Source organism: Protopterus annectens, chromosome 7.part0 (genome assembly GCF_019279795.1).
Source record: "Protopterus annectens isolate FY-2018-M chromosome 7.part0, PAN1.0, whole genome shotgun sequence".
NCBI lineage: Eukaryota > Metazoa > Chordata > Ceratodontiformes > Protopteridae > Protopterus > Protopterus annectens.
In genome coordinates this window covers 1168264373-1168286415 of record NC_056739.1, presented here as the reverse complement: position 1 = coordinate 1168286415, position 22043 = coordinate 1168264373, and the positions used below count along the sequence as shown (strand labels likewise).

General features: G+C 36.9%; 1 protein-coding gene across 1 annotated transcript in view; it reads left to right on the top strand.

Moving 5' to 3' along the window:
• The window catches only part of STOML1 (stomatin like 1), a 76487-nt gene that overhangs the window by 33471 nt on the left and 20973 nt on the right, over nucleotides 1-22043 (top strand). The window contains exon 3 of the mRNA XM_044077763.1: nucleotides 16154-16303. Coding sequence (XP_043933698.1) covers nucleotides 16154-16303 — 150 coding nt within the window. The remainder of the gene's footprint in view (nucleotides 1-16153; nucleotides 16304-22043) is intronic.

Genomic DNA, 22043 nt, shown 5'->3' with positions numbered 1-22043 from the left:
TATGTATTTTTAAAGTGAGTACTGATAAATGTAAAGAACAATAAATAAAAAAATGAAAAAAACAAAATACCATTTTCTAAACTGATTTTTACCCAATAATGTGTACGCGACAGGGAGCACATGCTTCATTTCAGCCTTTGTCCATTGGGGTGTGTACAGCTTGTTAAAGCTGCAATGTGAATATTCTCATGTTTTAGGAGTTGTAATTGTGTTCAATCATTTTGGTTATATTTGCACATAAAGTTGAATACCCAAGGGGATTCAGAAATTCTTTTGATTAGCAAAAAGCTGATATGGGTATTATCAACCGCTGATAGAAAGGGACGCTAAAGTTATAATAATAATACGTCATTAAAAAGTTTATGAGAACATTAAACCTTGCTGAAACTAATGAACTCTGTATGTACTCAGAAAAATAATGCATTCAGAACAGCATATCTTTACATTTACATATGACATGGACAGCAAAATGCCATCTTTTATGCATATCTCACCATGTATTGTACTTTAATTTCTCACACACTGCACTTGGAAAACAAATTCCATAGTAATAAAAAAAATAAACTGACAGGATAGAAATACTTGAACTTCCATTCTTGGTTACTTTCACTAGTATCAGTATTAACTTATAGTACATTATTTTGCAGTGTACCTCTGATTGAGACTGTTGTGATAAAGAAAGAAAGAAAAAAAGAAAACAATGTTATTAATTTGACTCATTATTCAAATCCAGCCAAAACTAACTGACACTGAGTATCCTTAAATTTAACTAAGCTGTACGCTATACATGTGTTTTACTCAAGAAAGGTCTGCTGACTTTAATATGATACTGGTGTTCAGTTTTGTACAGACAAGCTTGTATTACTACAACCTTTTGTTCTGAAATATTTGTCATAATTTCAGGTGTTTGGGACAGTTCATCTTATTGTAAATGTCCAGTGTATCCATCATTTGCTGCCCTTTGTAACACATAACCCCTATTTTCAGTTGATTTGTTGGGTGCTCTTCACAGAGGGGGTAGGAACATGAATCAGAATGTCCAAAATAGTTTCCTAGATTGTTCACCATTTTATTACATATTTTCACAAAAATATGTCATACACTTTTATGCATTATCATGTTACTGAGATATCCAAACAGTTTATCCTTTTTACTTGGCTGGAGCGCCTTCTGTGCAGAGCCTGCATGTCCTCCCTGTGGTCGAGTGAACTTTAAAGACATGCAGGTAGGTGCGTGGGTGAGTGGGTGTGCTTTCTTTGAAGGTTGGGTGCCGGGCTGGCAACTCGACACCATAAAAGTCCACTGCCAATCATAAGCGGACTGGTGATCCGCTGTGGCGATCCCTAAGTGGGAAAAGCCGAAAGACATTACTTTTTACTAGAATCACTACTGTTAATTCATCTTGATTTAACTTTTTTTTGCTGCATTTATGACTCCCTGCATCAGCTACTCACACTGGGCCTACTGAACCAGACTTAACTGCTCTCGAACTGATTCTGACCTATATTTGTGACTGGTGGTAAGACTGAGGCTTCTTGGGGCAGTATTGTACTGCTGCCGAGGATTATTTGTTTCTTGAGAGCCTATTACCTTTGTGCGCCTATATTGTCTGAGGAGAGGACATGCATTGTATTATGCTGCCATGCCTCCATGTGACAGCCAAAGCCTTGCTGCCTTTTGACAACACCGCCTCCATTGCACATATCCCACCCCCCACCAAAGGATCATCTGTGAGTGTGTGTGTTTGAGCATACAGACCCACCCCCAGAATAGGCATGCCCCTCCTCCTTGCCTGTGCCATCAAGTTCCTGATCCACTGTTTGAATATGGGTCACCTAGGCCACTGTCAGGGTTTTATCCTGTTATATCAGCAGTGCAGGCCAACCTAGCCTGGTTAACTTGATTACCAGTCTACATTCTGAAAGCATTATCTGAGCAGGGATGCATTTCTGGTATTTCTTTCATATAATACATTTCTTTTGAAATGTAGTTTATTCAAGATAAGGCAAAACAATTTTTAAACAAAAACATTGCTTCTCAGAAGTTTCCATGCTGTCTGTTTGAAGTACATTTATTGCTTTCTGGATAGTTCTTGCTTAGATCTAGTCCATGATTTTCAGCCCACCCTCTTTTGGGAGACGTTCTAATGCTGCTTTTCTCACTTAATGCAGTAAAACAGTAGTTTACAGCATTTTCCAGGAATTTTCCAGCTTTCTCCCTTTCTGCATGGGAAGGCTCTTTGCTCATATTAGTTTTATGGTAGCCTCTCTTATTTTACACTTTGCTGTAGTGGCAATGGTGAGATTACAGAGTAGTTTCCTGTCTTTGTATCAATGCACTATTGTTTTACACTCCTTTGATTGAACAGAGCCTCATCCAAAGATGAAAGGGTCTTGGAATGATTTCTAAAAATGTTCCCGTGAAGAATGTTATCCTTATTGTTTCAGTTACTATAGGCAGTTTATTTGTTTGTTTGTTTTATTTGACATATGTTAAAGGAGCACATCCTGAATGCTGTTTGTGATGTAATTTATATTTCTTTATGTAGGTTGGAGTTGCCTGCAGCTAATGTTACTTCTGCACCATTATTGTCAATAACCCGTAACATCTTTTTTCTTTGACTCCTGCCGTTACTTTTGTTTCAACTCTTTTAAGGATGTCATGTCATGTTCTGCATTTTGAGGGATGTATAAATATATTTTTGTTTTACTTTCATATTACTTTCTCTTTTTTGTTTTCCTTGTTCTCTTCACCTTGGGGTTTAAATTTGCATTCCCAATTACTTCTCCCATTTGACTTCAGTTTTGATGTACATAAACTTTTACATTTCTTGAACCCTTGCTCTGTTGTTGTATTGTCTACGTTCTGATTAACCCGCTCCAAATGTCTAGGCTATTAATTAGTTGCACATTGCCAGGATAGTAATCAATATCCAGCCAACACTGGCAGTTTCATTTGTAATGCTTGTGTCAGTCTCATTCAGAATTAGAATCAGATTGAACACTGTAGTTAGCATTACTCCAGTTTGTTTACTATTAACTTCCTTATTCTCATCTTTATGAAGACTTATCAGTACATTTAAGACAATGTCTTCATTTTCTGTTATGTTTTCTAACAGCAAATAAAGTTTGTATTTTGGCTTATCTGAAACATCGTGCCATTTATGCCATATGTAGCAGCTAAATTTATGTCTGGTTTGAGTATTATAAAATAAAGAGGTAACGACTGCACACATTAAATGAGTAGGACATGCTTTATTCTAAAAACTGATTTGCAGAACATGGTATAGTATACAAATCATTACAGCAGAACTTACTTGGACTAGAACTTACAATTTACACAAAGCAATTAAAATATAATCATGTCTGGTTAATATTTAACACTTCTGTAGCAATAAGTTACCTGTTTTACATGCTCAAAATGTAATTTCACTGTTCAGATATTCATTCAAGGGGATTCGCATGATAGGTCTTACTTGAAGAAGTTTAAGAACTATCATTTCAACCCAGAGTACCAGACATGATATTCAGTTTAATTATTCTGGTATGGAGACCAAATTTAATCATTATTTTGTTCATTTTATGTGTTCTGAAACAGTCATATAAAAAGTATAGCTAAGGTTTGGGAAATCTAACTTGAATTATTTTACCAGTTACAATGTGCACATTTGTACAGATAGTCTAAATAGTTGATATATTCACTAGCTCTTGCAGCTATACTTAAAATCCTTTGTCAGTTGTTCATGTAGATCATTGGAAACATGCTAGGTCAGAAGCAAAATAATATGTAATGTTCAGTTATCAGCTGCATAAGTTCTAGAGATGCTTGTCTTAAATGCTAACCGTATTGTATCAAGAAGTTATGTTCTGTTAAGATCTGAAACATTAATAGGTTATCTCTAATTAACCTCCTTAATGTTACAGGTCATTATTTGGTAACCTCTTGCCATTAATCACGTGATGTTTTTCTTTCAACACAACTAGAGTGCATTTAATATTTAAAATCATAATGTTCCTGCATTATTAGAAGTGACAATAGAATGGAAATATTATTTTATTTACACAGAGCTGTAACAAGGGAGTTTGTTGCCTTGGGCATGAGAACCACTTGGCTTTCACCTTGCACACTCTGTAACTGTCAAACTAATCTTTATCAAAGCTACCTTGTTCTTCACTTTATTTCTTTTATTGGGTTGCGGCATGGTCTGAGAGGCATTGTATTTCTTTTAAAGTGACTATAATGTATTATTTGATAAATAGTACAGAATAAAAGTAATTCCTACACCAATAAAAGAAACATAAAGAAAAAACATCTGTTTTTACAGATAATGCACTCAACCTACATAAACTTCATCCTACCCTACCCATAGTTCAGCTAATGTGTAATATTAAGAATAATTGTATAGTAGTGAGATGGTATGCATTATGCTGTGTGTTTTGAGCCAGCCCCTTTTAGGAGAATCGCAACTATGAAAGAATGAAATTCAGACAAGCAGACAAACCTAATAGGAATATTTTTTTTTTACTTCAAACATACATCTCTTGAAGTTTAGGATGAAACCAAAATGTATGTTGCAGGAATATATCATCATTTCTGTCTAAACTGCACATCTTTGCAGTGTGTAAGACAGTTCTTTTAACTTTTCTTATTATTAAGTCTAGAAAATAATCACATTAGAAACCATTTGTTCAAGCCTTCAGATCAGACCGTATTGCTGTTCAGGTGGCATTAATATTTGTTGATTCTGATGCCTGAATGTGCTCACTAGGGAATTTACTTTCCTTTATAGACACTCTGATTCTCCTTTTGTTTGCCCAGTTTTTGAAGATTATTACTTTGGGTTACCATATCCTGATAACCACTAGCATAGTCTTGTGGTCCTCCTTTTATTCTAACTTATCCACTTCTTTCTCCAAATCACCATTTTACCTTGGTATTATTTTTCATTTTTGTTAACTGCTGTTGCTATGTTAACTCTCCTTCTTGGTGGGGATGCTTTCTGAATGAAAGAATTATTGTTTTCTTTGATCTCCCAGAAAGCAGCTGTTAACCTGTACACCAGTAATAAGTACCTTACACATAATCTGGCCTCTTGTCAAGTTGCATGTAACAGGAAGAGGGAAACATTAACTGTTTAAACTAGTTTGAAAGGGGCAGCTGCTAAAACTATTAGGCAAGTAGTAAGTACCAGCTAAAATACAAGCTAACCAGTATGTAACATAAAATACTTTAAAACAGTAAGATAGTTTGATAATTTGGCTTTGGTAAGGAGACTGATTTCTAAAAAGAAGATTAAAGAGTGTTAAGTGAAGCATATATATGTTGACAGCTGCATTTAGAATAGGCAGTTATCTAGTTCATGGCTATTAATTGCAAATGTTGGTAACAATGACTTGTAGAAAGATAAGAGTAATTTTGGCAATGTTTCAGCTCAGGCAGAAGCAGCAAGTTGCTGTCTGAAAAGCATACTGTTTCAGGCAACTGGAAATAACCAACATTACATTACAAGTAGTGTTTTGAAATGCAGCTTTCATTAAAAGATACAGAAATGTAATGGTAGTAGCTAACAGTTTTGGTACTGTATATAAACGGGTATATTAATGTCTCGCTTTGCCTTAGAGTAGCAGCGATCAGTTTCCAATAATGAAAAAAATAAAATAGCAGATGATGCTTGACTTTACCCAGTCAGTGTTGGCCAGTACTGACTTTAAATCAGTGTCTCAGAGCACCCATAATATAGTAAGATGGTCAGGCCGTGATAAATAATAAGGGAGGACACGGGAGAAGGAAGGTATTTTCAGTGTTAAATCCTCTTGCTATTAACCCAAAGGGGATAGAGTTGCTTGCTACAGTAGTAGATGAATGGTATATGGAAGGAAGAGGGGATTCTTAATCAGACTATCACAGCATCTTACACTATGGTCTGTATTCTCTTCTGCTGTTTTGAGAATGTCATTGACATTCTTCAAACTGCCTGACTTTGCAGACCTGGATCACTGTTTGGGAAACACTAGAGCAGACAGTAGCTGTACAAATAAATGAAATGCTGTACAATTTTGCTGCAGTCAGGTACTGTTACATAAGATGTGTCAGTTGGAGATCCAGCCAGATCGGACACTTTTTCTGCTACTTATTAATAGTACTTTCTTTTTTCATCAGACATGGTTAAGGATTCCTGCTGTTCTTCAGGACAACAAAGCATCATGGGACGGTGTATATTTGCAATATTTGATTTAGTAAAGACACATGGAAAGGATGAGATGAATACTGTGGTACCAAACATCTGCAGTTCAAAAACAATCCAAAATTACAGGTTTCATGAAGTGGTAGCTACCTCAGTCAAGCTAATCCCACCTGGGGGAGCCTAAAAGACACTGACAGAATGAACATTCAAATAAACTTTCTTTGAAGAAAACTGACCAAAGGCAAATTTTTGTGAAATTTGCTATATCTAGTTTAACAATCCTGTTTTAAAGGGGTCAAAATATTTTCATGTAGAGGTTCTAGCAAGAAGCAAGGGCTCACTTTCAACAGAATTTATCAATGTTCACAAGCTAATCCCTTTAGCCTTTGTTTTTGTAGTTCAGACATATCAGAGATTACATAGATAAGAGTGCACATTCAGTGTTTGTGATAAGTCACTACTCCACTGACAACAAACATTTTTAAGTAGGATCGTTTAAGTAGATTACGGGTCATGGTACAGAGTAGTTTTAGTCAAAAGATCAGCCTGCCAAATGTTAGTGTATGCATGTTAGACAAAGTATGAAAATACACATTCGAAAAAACTGTCATGTATGATAAGTGAAAACCAATAGTTTTTTTTATCAAAATGGCCACTCTCTCCTTAGTATCTTGGAATGTAAATGGCCTTATGGGTATAGACAAAAAAGAAAGAGTAGTAAATTATATTAAGAAATGCAAAGTGCAAATAGCATGCTACAGGAGACAAGTTTGGAAAGAAATGAGCATGTGAATTTTGTCACTCATCTTGTGTAGCTAGTTAAGATGAAGAGGATCAGGTGTTCGTTTATATACTTTAATACATACAAGCAGATCAGGATTGATAGCAGTAACGCAAAATATAAACAAACTAAATAACTGCCTGACTACTACACATACATACATGTTTACACCTCTTCAGCTCATTACAAAAAGGCAGTCTTGTTTACACGTGCTAGCTCACTGGAAAGCTTCTTGAAGGTACATACACACTCTAATCTACATCCTCCATCTTTACTGAGCTGTCTTGACATTTGGATAAGCATGCAAATTATACAGACAATAATGAATAAACAACAGTCATGCCCAAGTTGCCGTGTATCTGGAACAGGGTCTGGAAATGCGACCTAATCTTCTAATGTAGCAGTTAGGACTGGGTTTAGCAACAGGGACAATCATTGGTGAACGATCTGCTTTAGCACTCTTGGGGATATTCTCAGGAACAGGGATATTTGCTGAAATATCCTCTGGAACTGGAACATTGGATAAGTCACTCTGAAAACCAGAGTCTTTATATCACAGGCAAGATGCTGCAACACTGGCTCAGACACTGGTACTATATGTTTCTGATCCTGTCTAAATTCTATTCCTTATGATTCCATGATTTACGATCTTGGCTCTGGACATAAACTTTTCATGACTCCAATGCGACCAAATCTTTTACTGTCTGCACCCTCACTATATCCCCTTCTCATAATGGATTGACGGGTTTTCTGGTCTTATCATAATAGGACTTCTGGGACAAACGCTTTTTCGGGAGTTGTGCTTTTACTGCTTCGTTGTTCTTAACACATGAAACCAACAAATTGCTACTGATTGGTAGTGTGGTTCTTATTTGTCTTGACCTAAGTCTCTGGGCAGGTGAACCAAGATGATTATCTCAAGGAATGTTTCTGAGATTCAGAAAAAACATTGGTATTGTCTCATTTTGACTTCTCTAACAACTGTTTTGCACTTTGAACTGCACGTTCTGCCAAACCATTTGACTGTGGGTACTCAGGACTACTTGTAACATGAATAAAGTCCCACTCTTCAGCATATCTATTGAACTGCTGACTTGTAAACTGTGCACCATTGTCAGAAATAACTTTGTGCAGACTACCATGGACAGGAAAATGTCTCCTCAAATTAGTAATGACAGTACTGGATGTGAGATTAGGAAGTAGGTCAATCTTAAACCAATTTGAATAAGAGTCTACTAATATCAAGTAGTGTTGATCATTTCATTTGAAAAATGTCTGTAGCTACAGTCTACCAAGGTAGTTCAGGAATCTGGTTTAGCTGAAGTGGTTCTTTCTGTTGATGGGGTTTAGTACTGTTAGAAACAGAGCAAGATGAAAGTACAATCTCAATATCTCTTGACATAGAAGGCCAAAATACTAGTCGTCTTGCCCTTCTTTTGGTGGCATCAGTTCCTGGGTGGCCACATTGCAAGATGTTAATATACTCTTGTTGCAGGGATTTTGGAACAATCACTTTTGGACCTTTCATGATAATACCATTGTCAGACAAAATCTCATCTCTGTAGGGAAAATATTGTTGGACTTCTAGTGGTAAACAAGATTGCTTTGACAGCCATCCTCAACTGATAAGGTGGTTGAGCTTCTGGAGAATTGGATCTGAAGCTGTATGAGTTCTAAGCTCATCAAGACATGTGAAAGAACATTTCTCATTTCCATGATTTCAAAATCAAGTTGCTCATTTTCATGCTGTTCAGTGGTTGTTCTGGGCAAACTGGATAAAGATCAGCAAGATAAAGAAGTTTGTTTTTTGTGTAAACAAGATTGAAATTATACTTCTGCAATTTCAGCATCATGCATTGCAATCCCATAGGAGAAAATAAATATAATCATGGAACTTCAAACATGCAAACACAATTGCCAAGAGCTCTTTCTCTATCTGAGCAAACTGCATTGCAGTTTGGGTTAGAGTTCTCAATGCATAGGCTACTGGTCTACTTTCTTGAAGAATGACTGCACCAAGACCAAATTTGGAAGCATCACTAGAAAGAGTTACTGGTTTGTGAACGTAATAGTATCTTAAAGTAGGTGGACTGACAGTTCTCTATTTCAGGACATCAAATGCACTTTGGTGGTGTTCCAACTAGGACCAGGTTACATCTTTGTGTGTCAGCTCTGCTAAGAGAGCCGAAAGTTGGCTCAAATCTGGAATGAACTTGCTTAGATAGTTGATCATGCCAAGAAAACATTGTAGGACTTGGACATTGTCTGGTGCTGGCATCTTAAGAACTGCTGTTAGCTTGGAAGGATCTGGTCATAAGCCTGAACTAGTAAACAAATGCCCAACAGAAGTAACTTCTCTTGAACTTGAACTTGCACTTCTGAGGATTCAGCTTAAGATTCAGTTCGCAAGTTCATTCTAGAACTTTCCTGAGGTTTCTGTCATGTTCAACTTCATCATTGTTTCCTACGAGAATATCATCTACTATAATAGCACAGGAATATCCGGAAAAAGAATTCTTCCATTGCACGCTAAAAGACTTCACTGGCAGAATTTATCCCAAATGGCATTCTCTAAAATCTGTACCTGCCAAAAGGAGTACTGGAAATGGTTAGCAATGAAGATTTCTGGTCAAGCAAAATTTGCTAAAATGAATGTTTTGCATCTAAGAAAAAGTGGCATTTGGCATAGGCTCAGCAACTTCTTTAACTGTACACATTGGATGAAGAGGTCATTTTAGTGCTTTGTTCAAGTTTTGTGGATCAGTACATATTCTGATATCATCTGAGCTTTTCTTATGAGCTACTACCATGGAGGATACCCATTCAGTTGATTTGTCTAATGGACAAATCACTCCTTACTGCACCATTCTGTCTAGCTTGGCTTTGACTCTTCCCTACAGAGCTAGTGGAACTTTCCACTCTGATCTGATGACTGGGCTGACTTCAGGGTTTAACTTCATGGAGTACACAACTGGGAGTTTGCCTAGTTTGTCTTTGAAAAGATCAGCATAGGTACAAAAGATAGTCTGGGCAAAATTAGAACAGTTGTCTTTTAAGCTTACATGGTGGACTTCCTTATTAAATGAAATCAGTCCCACTTTCAAACTGTCTCAGGCCTAATAATGACTGCACGTGCCTTTTGACGACATAAAATTTCAAGTCATAGCTGTTCCCAGCAGAGTAACATGAAAGCAGTATTGAGCCTTTGTGTTGAATTTCTTCACCATCATAAGCAACAAGCTCTTACTCTAGAAAACGTTTCTGCTGACATAATATTGCACTTTGAACCAGTATTGACTTTCAACTCTGTGGGTCTCTCATTAATCCAAACAGTACAAAATACTCAATCATTCTTTGCCCACAAATCTACTGCACTGACTGTTTCACCAAGCAGAGACACACCATCAACATAAAAAGTAGGATCATAGCTTTCTAATTGATCAACTTGTCTCTTTGAATGTTCTCTTTTGATAAAAGAATGGACCTTTTTTGATTTACAAAACCTTTGAAAATGATTCCACTTTTTACATTTGTGGCATTGCTGACCAAAAGCTAAGCACTTTTCTCTTTTAGACTCATCATTTCCAACACAAGAATGACAGTTGACTATGAAGCTAAGTGAGGGCACTTGCTTTGAGTTTGCTGACTCAGCCTTGTGCTTCACTGAGCATGACCGCTTTAGAGAGCATGCCTTGGAATTTGCTAGAAAGGTTTTGGGCTTCACTGAAGTAACCACACCCTTGGGCCTGTATCTTTTAACCATGCGCTGCATACTATCAACATTAATTTTGGAAGGTGCTGAAAGCATGCATTTCTCATTTGTAAGCATGTTTGTGCACTTTTCTGTGAGTTTATATGTTTGCCAAATCTCTATGGTCTTATTCAAAGTTAAATCACTGTCTCAAAGCAAAGTCATTCTCACTGCATCATCTTTAATACCACACATAAGCCTGTCTTTTATCAACTTATCCCTTATTTCACCAAATCTGCACGTTTTAGCCTTATTTCTCAAGTCAGTTGTATATACTGCAAAAGTTTCACCAGGCTTTTGAGCTCTTGTGTAAAATGGTTTACAATCATATTTTCGAATGGCAGTCATTCAAACTGGGATGGTTGAAAGGCTGTTTTCCAGTTCTTGTAATGCTGAACCGAAAATGGCCGAGTCCATAACAGTGAATGCTAGTGTGCATTCGCTGTTGTGAGGTCGATGTTCTGCTTGGAGATCGCACTACAGTAGGGACCCACTGTGGTGCAATATCAGTTAGTATATATAAGTAGCAGGGGGTGTGAGGGGTGCAGAGGGGCTTGCCCCCTGCAAAACCTTGGTTGGAAATCACTGGACTGCAAGGTACATTGGGTAATGTTGAGAATGTCAAATATGGATGTATCGACATTACTGTTTTCGTCATTTTGCCTCGGTGATGTTTTTATTTTCAGTATTTTTTTCGATTAAGTCATCACTCAACCAAGTCATTTTCAGAAATGTGATAGTAAACCATATAAAATATGTGCCTTTCCATTGTAATATTCATTTGGGGGTTACACATTTCTCTAAATTTACATTTAAGCACTCTGGGTTTTCCCTTGTTTCAGCCGGTACCACTATATTGGGGTTTCCCCTCCCCTACATACACAGCAGGTGCATGCACAAATGAACTCTCCTTTTCAATGGCTTGTGAACCAGCTAAAATACGCAGAATAAATGCCTTTGTATGTGCATCTTTGTCAGAAAGTGCAGCCTGTATGAAAATATCGTACTCTTGCTCAAACACTCTCCAGTTTTCTGCAGTATTATTTTCAAATACAAGTGGATCAGGTCTGCAAAATCCTTCTGCCATGCCAACAAAGTATGCTTTACACACAATGCAAAATATGGCCCTTGTAATTATGTACGAACATGCACACACACCAGAGTACTTGTAACAACATTCAAATGCACAATAAACATTTTGAAAGACTGTACTTTGCAAAATATTTTTTGAAATGGCTGTATTTTCTGAAATAACTGCACTGTAATACTGCATAAACCTGCAAGCACTTTGTACACTTTCAATATTTTGACTAGCCTAGCTTTAGTTAATGTGAAAAAGTAGCACATAGTGAAAAAATACAGTAATTTACCTTGTCTTATACATTTTATGTGATATGGATATTGTTTCAAACACTTTTGTAATGATTTTGAATACTTTTATCAATATGTCACAGTTTTGGACATTTCGTTTAACTAGAAATTCTTTTTGAGCATTCTGAGTGCTTCGTTTTATATTTGTTGAGTAAAAAGTCATTTAAGCAAGTTTTAGTACTTGGAATTCATTTCTGACCTGATTTGCGAGTCATTTGAGCAGTAGGGATGATCCACTCCTGTATATTCCTCCAACTTTAACTGAGTGCCTCATGGTCTTGACTTTGGATCCCATTCTGACACCATGTCATTTGTCGTGTGTAGCTAGTTAAGACAAAGAAGCTTGGGTGTTCATTTATATACTTTATTACATACAAATACATCAGGATTGATAGGAGCAACATAAAATATAAATGAACTGACACATACATACATGCTTACACCTCTGCAACTCACTACAAAATGGCAGTCTTGCTTGCACATGCTCAGTGTTTATATACACATGCTAGCTCACTGGAAAGCTTCTTAAAGGTACATACACGCTCTGATCTACAAATTTGACAAAGCATTTCAGTATGGATATTTGGTAAAATATCAGGGACAAAGGAAAAGGACAGCAACAGTACTTTTTGCTAGATGTTATTCAATAGTGATAGAAAAGGGGGAACAACACGGTTTGTGGTAGTAAGGACCTATTGGCAAGGGTGGAGGATTACTCCTGCATGTATTTATATTCTACCTAAAACTGCTGTTATGGAGCTTCAAAAAAATTTGGAAGAAATAATCAGCTTTCAGCAGGAAATATAATTTTTAGTAGGGGACTGGGACTTGATTTGCAATAGTGAGGATGGACCAGTGGGACCAAGAAGGGAAATATAACAAAAGAAGGTAGACTTCTGAAGAAATTTATGAAAATATTTAGAAGATATGAATTCAGTGGCAGGAGCTCAGACAGAATTGACATTTTATTCCCCAAGATACAATAACTGGGATAGACTGGATAGAAATTTATATTTCACAGGAAAATGTGCATTTACGTGAAAGCTTCAACACACATCCAGTAACTATTTCAGATCATGCACAGAAAAAAACAAGATAAAAATGTAGGGTAATGAAGTTAAAATGAGACACTAGAAGTTTCCCACCTACCTATTAAAAAGAGAGAAGGTTAAGGAATGGGTAGTACAAATTTAGAGTTATTAAGGAAGATAGAATTGCTTTAGAAGGGGTAGCTAGTGAGTGGGATAAAATGAAAATGAAGTTTAAAAACGGAGTACAAATGAAAGAGGAAGAGATATGGTTAAGACATAATAGTAAATACTGAGGCTGACAAAGGAAAAAGTATTGTAAAATAAAGGGACTCTCACAGAACAAGGTGAGGAGCAACTGCAGAGTGCTAAAGAGAAAATAAGGGAGTATTTAAGTAATATGCATGAGTTTAGAAAGATTACTGTTAAGCAACTATTTTTTGATAACAACTCCGGAGCACAAAAACTTTTAGCGCAATGTAGAAAAGGAGCCTTTGCCAAGAAAAATAAAGTACAGTTTTGTACCTACCATAAATGTACCAGAGATCCTGTAGAGGTATTAAATATATTTAGGAAATTTTATGAAAATTTGTATAAAAAGTCCTAGAATATGAAAACCAAGAAAGAGCACAAATGGAAATACTTATGGAAGACTTAACTATGCTAAGGTTAGAGGAAGATGAAGCTTAACAACTAATAGTTACAGTAGGAGATGAGATAAAAACTGAGGTATATAAGCAATCTGCAGGGAAGCCTGCAGGAACAGATGGTATTCCTGTAAAGGTTTAGAAGTTAGGAGAGAAGAAAGTAACACAGATCTGGAAGATGTTTAATTAACAGCATTTTAAAATAAAGGGAAGCACCAGCATCTTGGATGAATGCTGTGGTGGCAGTATTACCCTAAGAAGGTAAAGCTCCTTCATAACCAGCCTCATGTAGTTCCATTTCAATTTTAAACCATGATTATAGTGTTTATGTCTGTACTAGCTAAAAGAATGGCAAAGGTGCTGCCAAAATAGATAGATATGGGTCAGTGTGGTTTTGTAGAGGAGAGGCAAACATTTGATAACATTAATAGAACAATAATAATCCAAACAGATGCAGAATATAAGAAAATGCTGACGTTGGTGGGTCTTAATGTAGAGAAGACATTCAACAGAGTAAGCTGGGATTTTATGAGTAGGACAGTGGAAGGATTTGCATCACCTCATACAATATTAAGTATAATTAGGAGGATATGTGAAGAATGGGAGGTAACAAATAAAGTGGGAGAATTCCTCTCAGATAAGTTGTGTTTGAACAAAGGAACCAGGCAGGGATGGCCTCTTTCCACTTTGTTATTTGCTGTATATATACAGCTATTGACAAAAATAAATAAATAGATAAATAAATAAATAATAAGGTATACATAAATTCAAGGATCTAACTGGTATAGTAATCAAAAAGAGCTGGCTTTCTTTGCAGATGATATTATTTTGTGCTTGATACATCCAGAAAAGGACATCTCAGGGCTGTGAAACACTTTGAGACAGTTTCAAGTCTTTTTGGGATATAAAATAAATGAAGATAAAACAAAGGCTATAACCGTAAATCATGTACCCACTCATGACTTGGTTCAGCAATACCCATATTCATGGAGACAGGATAAGATGAAATATTTAGTAGTGTGGTTTAAAAATGCTTCAATTATGGCAGCTAATGATATGTGTGAAGAGGCTAAACAAAAGACAGTACAAAAAATGTGAAACTGGAGGCTCTTGTTTATGGATGTGGATTGTGAGATAGAAACATTGAAAATATTTTGGTCCCCTTAGTTTTATATACAGGTCAGGCATATATTTAGCAACCATAGGAGAAGTTGTGGACCGTAATTAATAAAGAGTTGAAGGAATTTATCTGGGAGGGAGTCTGCATGTCCTCCCTATGGTCACGTGGATTTCCTGTGGGTGTTTCAGTTTCCTCCCACATTCCAAAGACGTGCAGCAGGTGAATTGGACACTCTAAATTGGCCTTAGGTGCGAGTATGTGTGTGTGTGTGTGTGTGTGTGTGTGTGTGTGTGTGTGTGTGTGTGTGTGTGTGTGAGTGTGTGAGTGGTACAGATGAACTGTCATGGCAGAGCTAGCCAGCTGGCAGTGTAAACCTTTCTCGAGATTGTTGTCACTGTTGAAATGACAAACCAACCCCATGCAAAAATGGAATGGGAAAAAGGGGATGAGCATGGATGGAAGGATGGAAAGAGGGTAATAGTTAATTGGGATAAGTTGATTCTCCCAGTATAACAAGGTGGTTCAGGATTACCTGATTTGAAGGGATATTTTAGAACTACAAAGTTAAGGCTGCTATACACAACACAAGCAGAAGGTCATAATTCAAAATGGAACGGGATGACAGTGAAGCCGGGGGGCGATCACGAAATAAGGAGAGAGAGAGTGGAATTTTGGAGACTTTGTTTTAACATGAATGTAAGATTATTCTGTGCTATAAAGGCACACTTACTACAGCATATAAAACTGAAATATTTGTGGTGTTCGGACTGTGCATTGGTGCAGCGGTTTGAGTTGTCGCCTCATAGGAAGAGGTTCTCATGTTCAGTTCCTGGCTGGGGTGCCTTCTGTGCAGTGTCTGCATGTTGTCCCTGTGTTCGTGTGGGTTTCCTCCATGTACTCTGGTTTCTACCCATGTTACAAATACATGCGTCTGGAGCATTTCTCCCTGGGCCTTCACTGAAAACTGGCTCATTCCAAGTCGGACTTTCCTGATAAACAAATGTTAAATAAATAAAATATTTTGTTTTGTAGTTTTATATATATTCGTTTATTCATAACCACATTTTGAACTTTTTCTCATGAATCATACTTCCAAAGTTGTATATTGCCATTTATGTAGCCACTGTTTTATAACGTATCTTCTTGGATTTGGTTCATTCATAATCAGAGCTTTTTTTCACTCTAGCTTTCTTATGTTATCATTAAGAAGACATTAGAGAGATGAATATTTTTTCTGACATTTGATATTTTCTTTGGTTTCTTTTTTCCAGGTGGTTCCTAATTATGAGAGAATTGTTTTGTTTCGCTTAGGCAGAATACGAGCCCCTAAAGGGCCAGGTGTGGTCCTTGTATTGCCTTTTATTGACCAGTGGAAGAAAGTGGATCTCCGGACAAAAGCCTTTAATGTGCCACCCTGTAAGGTGAGCAGTACTTTACTGTTGTAGAAAACTGCAGATATTGGTTCACAAATTTGTTGGACTAGAGGGTGCAGATAATGTACCATAGATTAGCATTACCATGTAGGCTGAGAGGCAATGTAATAATTCTTCAGGGAGTGAATGTATATAATATAGATCAGATGCACAAATTAGTTATTTAAGGTACTACAAGATAAGGAGGTTGCTGAGTAATAGTTTGGGTTCAGTATATGTTAACAGATTAGCGATATATTAAAAATATAATCAACAAAACTAAGCAGGCTGTGTGGATAAACCGGTGCTCTCACAGCAAAGAGAAATATGTAAAAAATATGTAAAGAGCACTGAACCACGGCTAAATAAAACACTAGTTTGATGAAATAAGTACAACAGTGAGCACTTTCGCAGTCAAGCTGCTTCCTCAGACAATTCAAACTAACCAATTCAAACATTTAAATACACTCTCCACATAATGACATCACATCAATTCAACATTTAAAGATACAACATCAAAAATATGCACATCTCAAATATATATATATATATATATATATATATATATATATATATATATATATATATAAGAAGACCAACAACTCATAAACAGTCCCTATCTAACCATAAAAATAATGGTAATAATAAATATTCATAAAGATCATATATTCATTCATAAAAAATGTGTTCATAAAATTACTTTCATAAAAATAATAAAACACCCTCTCATGTATGTAAAGGTCTATTGGCTAATATGGGTTGAATGGATAACTTATCATTAAGTCCTTTGCCCATATTCGCCCTCAACCTGATAATCCATTTGAGCTCACTATTTTCAACCCTATTCCTAACAGGTCCCTGTCTAGCATTAAATGGTACCATCTCTATAACCATAAATCTGAACTCATGTTCTGTACCCACGGTCATAACATGTCGTGCGAGTGCATTGGTGTCAGCATGTCTAGATATGTCATAGAGGTGTTCCCTAATCCGATCCCGTAACCTGTGTGTAGTCATGCCTATATAGAAAGAAAAACAAACTAAACAATAACTTAGATATACCAAGTTAGTGGAATTACAGTCTGCCCTCAAATGAAAACTTAATTGTTTCCCTGTATCTGGATGATGGAATCCCCCTGGGGTATCAAGATACCTGCAGAAATTGCATTCTTTACATGGTAAAGTACCATATCCAGACCCTAGAGTCTGGGTATCTTCCCCATGGCTCAGTTTAGGGCCACAGAGAATTATTTTGAGAGATTTCTTATTTTTAAAAGCATAGTGTGGAACATCACCAACCATTTGTCTTATTGTTACATCAGCACAGAGAATGTTCCAGTTCTTATAAAACACATTGTTCAACAAATTAATGTTGCTAGAATAAGTCACTGGAACTCTCATGTACTTATTCCTAGGATTATCTTAAGTGGCTGCCCTTTTCATCCCAGAAAAATATGGTCTACCTAGACTTGTTCTCACATTATGTGTTTGTGCAATAGTCATGTTAACTTCTTCCTTAGAATAGCCTCTCTCACTGAAGGATTTACCAAGGTTTACAAGTACTCCATCAAAGCTCTCATCATTAGCTGTTAACCTTGAAACTCTCAGTGCTTTCCCTCTCATTATGTTCTTAAAGACATGCTGGGGATGCATGCTACTACGTTCCAGGTAGGTATTCCTATAACACTCTTTCCTGTATATTTCTGTGATGAAATCTCCTTACACAGATCTATGAACACAAAAGAAGGAAGAGGTCATCCACAAACCGGCGAAAGAATGTAATAGGAAAACCCATATCTTCCTTCAGCACAAATTCCTTTTCCCAAGTAGCCATAACCAAGTTGGCATAGCTATTGGCACAAGATGTACCCATAGCCCCGCCAACTTGTTGCATAAAAAGCTTATCCTCAAAAAGGAACAAATTGTTTTCCAGAACCATTTCTAACAGGAAACATATTAAATCAGTTTTACTGGGGTCATAAGTACCATCATTTATCCCTTGACAATTAGGAATAACTGTAAACAATGATTGCACATCTAAGGTTGCCATAATGCAGGTGTCAGAGGGTAATTTATTATCAACAGGATTATATAAGTCCTCTAGAAACTGTTTAGTGTCCCTTAAAATATATTTGTTCTTTGAAATTATTGGTTTAAGTTGTTGCTCAATACACAGTGATAAGGGTAATAATACAGTGATAAGTGATAAGTAGTAATACAATTTATTACTAACCAAACTCTCCAAGCTTAACTTGTCACCCTCTTCTCTGAACTGGTTCACTAGCTACTTATCCAATAGATATCAGGCAGTGAGATGGAAAAAAGCCACCTCCCCTTTCATCAACACCCCAACAGGTGTTCCCCAAGGATCTATACTGGGTCCCCTGCTTTTCAATACATTCATAAATGATTTCCATAACTCTATCCCTTCAACTAAAATTATCCAATACGCAGATGATTCAACTATAATCTGCTCTGCTACCTCCATTCCCACACTGCTAAAGCTTACTCAAGATGCATTCTCAACCACCGAACAATGGATGAAAACAAATCACCTTGTACTCAATGCCTCCAAAACCAAAGTAATGGTATTCACCCCCTCTAAAGCTACCTTTTTCAATCCAAGTAATTTCACTATTACTAGTCACAACAATACACCATTAGAACTGGTATCTGAGGCCAAATTACTTGGGGTCCAAATTGATAGTCAGCTTAAGTTCAATTTCCATCTTCAACTAAATATAAAAAAAAACACCAAAAACTCGGCATGCTCTACAGACAGAATAGTTATCTTACACCCTCCACCAAACTCACCCTATCTACCACATTTCTCATCCCATCTCTCCTCTATGGAGCCCCACTACTAACTAACCTACAATCTTCTCTCAAAACACAGCTCTCCTCTTGCTATAACAAAATTGTCAAGTTTGCTACCTCCCATAAGTCCTCCTCACACCATTGTTCAGCTCTCCACAAACTAAAATGGTTAGAACTACCCAATCACCTCACCTACATCCAACTGACACACAAACTCATCTTCAATCCCTCCCTCTGCCCATCCCTTTCCTCTACCTTCAAAATGCACCTCCCTGATAGAAGTCTAAGATCTAACAACCAAAACTTAATTGAACTGTATAAACCAATTCGTCCCCCTGGAAAAAATCTCTTATCCTACAGTCTTGCTCGTCTCTGGAACTTCTTACCCCCATCCATTCATACCATCACAAATCACTTCTCATTCAAAAAATCCCTTCACTCACACCTAATTTCCCAGTGGGAATGCTCCTGCTCCCACTCAACATAATCTCCTCATACTGAGAATTTTCACTTCTCCTCCCCTATTCATAATGAGAATTTCTACTTACTTTCCTAAACTCATAGATCTTGCTCTTGCCTGTATTAGCTTTTTCTGAATACTTAAATGTACCTTAGTGTAAATATACCCTCTGATGGAAAAGGTTATCTGTTTCTATATTGAAAGGTTCTATGTCAGCTCATATACCTTTCTCTTGATTGTATTAAGCTACTCATCCTGAATGTATGAAAGATATCTCCAGTGTAACCCACCCTAAGTTGTAAAAGCCTCTCAGTTTCTAAATTGTAAATTGTTTTCAGTGATACAAGATTGTAATATTTGTATATGTTTGTACACTAGTCTACTTTATTTCCAAGTCCATAGGAATTGTATAATTGAAACTAAATACCTTATTGTAACCTTGCTAATTGTTTTTGGAGCTTTTCTCCCCAGGACTCCATTGAAAACGGGTTCTTTTGGCCCAATGGACTATCCTGGTAAACCAACTGCAAATAAATAATAAATAAATAAATGTTGTTATTGGCTGCTTAAGTAATCTGTGACTAGAGAATTTCTGAATGTAAGAAATTTCTCATTGAAAGATGATTTGTTGTCAATGGTATACAGGTTTGGAGCACAACTCTCTCTTGGAATGGCAGGTCATGCTTGGCATTTTTAATACTGTAGTGGAAAACTGGCCAATCTGTGATAAGACAGAGCAAAACTGTGTGACAGATTTAATAACGGAGTGAATGTACTGGGAAAGTTTTAACATTATTCATTGCAGTGATAATTAGAATACATGGAGTTTTGAGCAGTTTGTTAGATTTACAGAAACTTAGATGAAAACTGTTTCGATTTAACTTTCAGATTTTGCAAAAACATCTTAACAAAACACATTAATAATTGCTGTATGATATATCTTTCAAAAAAGAAACAAAGAAATTACAGTGTATCAGGTTATGCAGCAGAAATGCATTACAGGCGAGCTTATTGAAACTTATTGGGATGTCTGCCAAATACAGTTTTCCCAATGCATGCATCATAGACTTTTTTATTGCTACTGTCCATGTGTGGTGATTTGCTTAGTCAGACTGAATTTGAATTTGGTGAAGTCGCATCATTTGTGAGATCTCGAAATCTCTATATGTTGCATTAGCCATAGTCTTCATGGTAACATTTGCATAGCTGAGGATATGTTGCAGGGAACAGTTAGGTTTTAGTTGTTTCAGAGCCACCCTGTACTTGCAGACCTTATCCTAAAGTCAAATTTCTGTCACTTACCCTTGAGAGGGTGACATTTCATACCCATGTTTTGACTGTTATTCCCTTTCTGCTGCCAAATCTGTTTCTCTGACCACAGTTGACCCCAGTACCTGTCCTTACCTGTTGGGTCTGCCTACCCCTAGCTGGACTCTGCTCTTGTTTTTTCTGCATTAGTTTTGGAGACAGTGAGGAGATTGAGGCATTCTAGGACTGCATCATAATGCATCCATGGGGTTTTCCTATTAATCCCACCCATGTATGTGCCCAGCAATGTCCTGAGGGTGGGAAGTGGAATGTGCTTAAGTGTTGAACTTCCCCTTACTTCAGCAAGAGGCTGACATCAGCAGTATGATCCTCACTTTGTGGTGGTTTCCCCTGGTCTCCAGCAGGGAAATTGAATTTCTTCATATGCCCCAAACACATGATCCTCTCCTCCACCCTCTAGGATGGACACACCCATCATTCCCTGATAGCGCTTCTAGCTCCTGAGCTGCTAATTGAACCTGGGTCACCTGGACTATAGTCAGGGCTTTATCCTCTGTGCCACGGACGGGGCTGACAAGCTCTTTGTGAACTGGGAATTTCATCTGAGCTGCCACATGGCTCAAGAACTGCTGTACATGGAGGAGGGCTCAACATCAACAAATATGAGCTACAGGCAGTTCTTCTGGCCCTGAGAATTCATACATTTATCCCACCATTTCATTCTAGTTAACTGAGACAATTGACAAAACAGCAGTATTTTTATTTCATATTACTTTGCCCACTGTCTCCTAGAAAGGAAGAATTTCAGACATTTCAGCTTAAATTCTCTCCTGTTCTGATTAAATATCAAACTGATGTTAATGGAGTTTTATTTGTACCATAACACTGAATACAGCTCCAAGTGAAAACCCATTTGTAGAGAACAAATTTAGCAGCAAACACCATACCTGAAAAAATAAAAGGAATTACACAAAGTTATAAAATATGTGTAAATTCGTGACACAATTTTAAACTTGTCATTTTTATTTATTATTACTCAACTATACCACAGCTAAGGTCCTGAGCATTTGATCTGTAAACAGCTTTATACAGACGCACATATATATGTGCTTATCTATATGTGTGTCATCATCATCTTCTTTCATCTGTTCCCGTTATGGGTCACCACAGAGGATCATCTGTTTCCATTTCTTCCTGTCCTCT